The 4805-nt window shown below is 37.0% G+C and overlaps 1 protein-coding gene across 1 annotated transcript; it reads right to left on the reverse strand.

The window, feature by feature from the left end:
• Positions 1-590: 590 nt before the first annotated feature.
• On the reverse strand, positions 591-4223 carry LOC126765912 (L-dopachrome tautomerase yellow-f2-like). Its single transcript, XM_050483602.1, has 6 exons — positions 3954-4223; positions 2736-3067; positions 2566-2671; positions 2285-2489; positions 1755-2205; positions 591-838 (listed from the first exon to the last, which is right to left on the reverse strand). The coding sequence occupies exons 1-6, from the start codon at positions 4156-4158 to the stop codon at positions 695-697; spliced, it is 1443 nt and encodes a 480-aa protein (XP_050339559.1). The 5' UTR covers positions 4159-4223; the 3' UTR covers positions 591-694.
• Between the last annotated feature and the right edge of the window lie 582 nt (positions 4224-4805).

A 4805-nucleotide genomic window follows, 5' to 3' on the forward strand; every position in this document is an offset into this window, starting at 1 on the left:
ACTTCATTATACCCGCCGAAAATCTTCTTAGCTATATCCTTCTTGCGAGTGCTGACTGGACGATGGACGTCGCTGCTGATACCATCACGGCTTGACATCTAGATTAGTTTCCAGAGCAGGTCATGGTGGTGCGAGCAGGCAGCGACTAGTTCTCCTCTTCTTTGTAACTAGCTTTGCATACGGTACTGGAAGAGAGGGTGTATATCTACTTCTGCTATTTCTAATGAAGTAACTGGCAGTAGGTATAACACGCTAGAGGTAGAAGACAGTAAGAACAAGAAATTCGGCTGGGACATCAGCACAATCGTTGGTAGGAGAAGTGGCTATTACCACTCACGAACACAGCGAGTTAACAACAAAACATTTAGACAAAAACTTACACGAAAAAAATAGTTCTTTAATATAATGAAAATCTAATACACATGGGAACATATAAAAATGTGATGCGATGTTATGTGCCTGTTTTTTTAAATAAAAACTTTTTTATAAACATAATCACTTAATATTTTTAATTTTATTCATTTTGTTTTTGAATTTTTAATAAAAATTTTAATAAAAAAAAATATAATCAACTTGATGCAAATATTCCGTTATTGTTACAAAATTATTAATTTTATTAACTCACCAGCGTTTGGGCAAAAAGGAGTTTAATTACAAAAATGCTTGTAAATTATTTTCTATACAAAATTATAAATCAGGCTGCACAGACAGTATTCTTTGCAGCTTCATTGACATTCTGCTTCCACACGCGGAAATTCACCACATTCGGATCAAGTGTTGAATAAATAAATATCGGCATTGAATTGGTCATCATCCAGATATTGTCTTCGTCATCAATCTACGAATAATAAAGTAAGGAGGAAAAGGTGCGATCAAGTAATACTGTACCAAAACGGAAAAAATACGAAATACGAAACAAATATTTCTGCAAAACTTATTTTAAAAAACATATACGCTTTCCTTTCATGTGCAAATGCATTTATCGGAAACGGAAGAAGTCACACGGTGCCATATCAGGTGAATATGCGGAGTGGTTAATGGTTAAAATGGGACTTTTTGGTCAAATAATCGGTCACAAGCGTCGATCGAATGTTGGATTCTAAACAATTTTTGGTCGTCAGTCAATTTGTGCGGAACAAACCTTTCGTAAGCCCAAATGTTCGGTCAAATGCGATAAATCGATGTTTTGGAGATGTTTAATTCCATTTCCATGAATTTCAATGATGATTTCGGCTGATTTTTGATGAATTCACGCACAGTTTCGATGGAATTTCCGGTGATCACGGATTTTGATTGGCCTACTTGTTGATTGTCATTTATGTCCTCACGACCACTTTGAAAACGTTGAAACCACTCGTGCACTCTGCTACGGGATAGGCAATCATCGCCATAAACTTGTTTCATCAAATGAAATGTTTCGGTAAAAGTTTTACCAATTTTAAAACAAAATGTAATTTTCGCACCGATAACACAAACATACTGACACTTAAAACGCAATAACTTAACTTCCAATCTATGAAATGTCATGAAATTCTCACTGGACAATCGATAAAGATAGCAGATTCTAACGCACTAGTCGACATATAGATGGCGCCACCAGGAGGCGCTAAATGTGAGAGAACAAGCATTCCAAGTTTGATCTCAATTTTAGAAAAGCCCGCAGTTACAACTTGATTGTTTAAGATGTTACTCGCTACACTTAGTGGAACAAGCGTTTGCAAGAGTACAATATCACTATATAAACTTCTGCTTACCGTCAAATCACTGGGATATATCATACGTTGTGCATCTTGTGCTACGGTGCCATGATTTTGTGCAGAAAATGGTTTGTTTGTATTCCAACAACCAATACCGTTACGTTGTATTTCCGCATAGAAAATTATACCGCTCTTTTGGTCATAAGAATGCATAGTGGACTGGTGATTGTCTCCACGACTACCCAGTGGACGAAAATCGTTGCCGTGATCGCTACGTGCGGCATTAGCTTCATTCTGCAGGACACTACTGTCCACTTCGAATTCCGTATTGCTAGCCATCGGATGGAAGTACACAGTACGATAACCGTCCGGTGCATATGAACCAAGTGTAATCGAGAAGATACCATCATCCCAACGGAAGGTTTGGCCACCAATTTGCAGATCACCACCGAGTGGATCGAAATTGAAGTAATTATGGCTGAAGGCCCACATGCGGTTATCATTTAGGCTGTGTAATGAGAGATAAAGAAGAACTTATTAAATAATGTTATTTATATACAAATTATTTGATATCTATTTAGGATTACCTAAAAACGTATAACTGTCGGTACAACAGATCGGGTATGTAGGCGAAAGCTTCGTTGCATGCTCGTTCAAAAACATCTACAGCTATGCTTGCTAGTCCTCGACCTGTGTCGACGATACTCTCCGGAATTTCAAAGCGGTGCAATACCTGATCGTTCGATAAATCAATCACCCAAATTGCCGGTCGCTGCACCTGCGTGCGATTGTCTTTGGAATAGATCATAAAGGTTTCAAACAAGTACATAAGTATAAAGAAAGTCGACAAATTAGCTTTTCAACTTACCGGGATACTCGAGCATGCCCGTATCGATGAACCATAGGCGTTTGCAGGCATCCACAGTGGTGCGGTAAACCGAAATAATGCGTTTAGGATTTGCTGGAAAATTTGGCTAAAAATATTTGCGCACACATAATTAAGCAATAATTACTTGGATTGTGGAATTTAGCACTCACATTTAGATAGTTTGTTTCGAAATCGGGGTATGCATGCAGTTTCGGACTATATTGTTTGCTATCCTTCAGTAAGTCGATGTAATTCAAGGTGGACGGTATGCCAATACGACGTCGTGGCATTGTCACAAATAGCCGACCCTTGTAATGTGTCGCGCCCATAGGAACATTATTGTATGGAATATAAGAATCGTTTGTATCTGCATTTTGAAACCGACTTTCGATGTTGATCAATGGGTCATCGCGGGATGTTATTCGCTTATCGACGGTGCGTTTGCTTCTTTTATCACTTTCAAGCAAACCATGTAGCTGATCGGGGAACACGATAGTACCGGCTGAAAATTTTATTTTTATCAACGGTTATTAGGTTTAAAAGCATCGTATGTAATTTATGAATTCACTATGGATTGGCAATTTATAAGAAATGTCGCTGTGAGTAATTGTAAAAAACCGGAAGTGTTTTTTATAAAGTTAATAAAAAGCTTTGCCGTTCATTTCGGCGAAAAGAAAGCTCAACTAGGCAGCATAACTGCCAGGCTCATCAGTACCATCCCCCACCTTCATCACGACCCAACCATAACTGAACAATACCACAGCCGCAACAATCTCCACCTGTTCACCACTCCCTAAATTCCAAGGTTACAACTATTTTAAGATGACTCTACTAGAATTCCCTACTTCGTTCCCCCGACAGTGGGGTCTATATAATCAACCGATATAGATTTGCATTCGTCCAAGGTTTTTGAATGCACAGTATTAGTTGAGGAATTGAGACAAGTCGCATTAAAATCTGGGTTCGTTCCGGATTTCTAGTCCTAGAACTACAGCATTCCTACTGATTTCCTCAGAATTATCAACATTAAAGTATTATTTTGAATTGCTATTACACATAATGTTTTCCCCATTAAAAATTAATAATTATTTTAATCCCCCCTGACTTTAGTTATCACCAAAACTGTAGACTATATAGGTAATATTAATTTGTGTATGTATGTATGTATGTATTACAACGCACATGGAGCGATTCGAACGTATATTATATTAAACTTTTGAGTTGTTCAATCGCTTTGAACCTTGACAGATGATTTCATATCACTTTATTATTTCATTTGAAGGCGCGATGCATTCTTCTTAATTGCATTCTGATTAATTATATAATCATTATTTCTTGTAATAGAATGCAAATCATGTGTAACAGTATTTTGAAATGAATTTGCTTACATGGCGGTCGCTTTTTATATCCATCTCCTACAGCACCACCTCCATCACCTCTGTTTCCGTTCTCATTCGGAACTCTGTCGCCACGATTGTAAAAGTCCATTTGTTTCCAGCCAAAAACCTCTATCATGCCATCACCGTTAGCAAATTGTACGATATTCACCGTAAATACCAACAAAATCGGTAAATATATATTTTTAAATATCATATTTCTGTACTTGTAAGACTCGAAGCGATCTTCGCAGATCGACACTAAAATGAAAACTAAAAGCGCCAATGTTATTAAGAAAATAGAAATCAATGTCGCTCTCTTGAAAAACCTCTGCCTACAATATTTACAAACGTCTATCTATAAATTAATCAGTGGATTCTACTAAGAACCATGTTTAAACATATGTATGTATGCAATTTACTATCATCTCCAACATCAACTTTCGTCATCTCAGGTCGCAAATGATTGATCGTTTGATCGTTCGCACGAATTCCATGTTCTATTGGCTAAGCTATATATGTAATTAAAGTCGAATGTACATACAAACTTATATGTTTGTACACACATACATATAAAGAGCAACCAAATCATATATGTTGATAAGATGCACTAGTGGGAAGTGACGAGTCGTGCCGGATATGATGGAAAACCGGTTTTTAATATGCTTTCTCCGCCAACTTTTCGCAGTATTCATAAATATGTTATTTATGTGTTATATCACACATACTTACATCTGTATGTATGTACGTATATTAATCAATGATATTTGAGGTAACATGAGAAAGATTTGTAAAGTTAATACAAACAGAGGCAGTCCAATTTGCATCCCAAACTCTCTCTCTCTGGGATAATTTTGTAATAGC

This window comes from Bactrocera neohumeralis, chromosome 2 (assembly GCF_024586455.1).
Source record: "Bactrocera neohumeralis isolate Rockhampton chromosome 2, APGP_CSIRO_Bneo_wtdbg2-racon-allhic-juicebox.fasta_v2, whole genome shotgun sequence".
In the NCBI taxonomy this organism is placed as follows: domain Eukaryota; kingdom Metazoa; phylum Arthropoda; class Insecta; order Diptera; family Tephritidae; genus Bactrocera; species Bactrocera neohumeralis.

Coding starts and splice junctions, on each gene's coding strand:
- LOC126765912 (XM_050483602.1), bottom strand. CDS start 4,158: ATGATATTTAAAAATATATATTTACCGATTTTGTTGGTATTTACGGTG. Junction 3,068..3,953: donor ATATAAAAAGCGACCGCCAT/GTAAGCAAATTC, acceptor TAAAATTTTCAG/CCGGTACTATCGTGTTCCCC. Junction 839..1,754: donor TATATCCCAGTGATTTGACG/GTAAGCAGAAGT, acceptor TATTATTCGTAG/ATTGATGACGAAGACAATAT.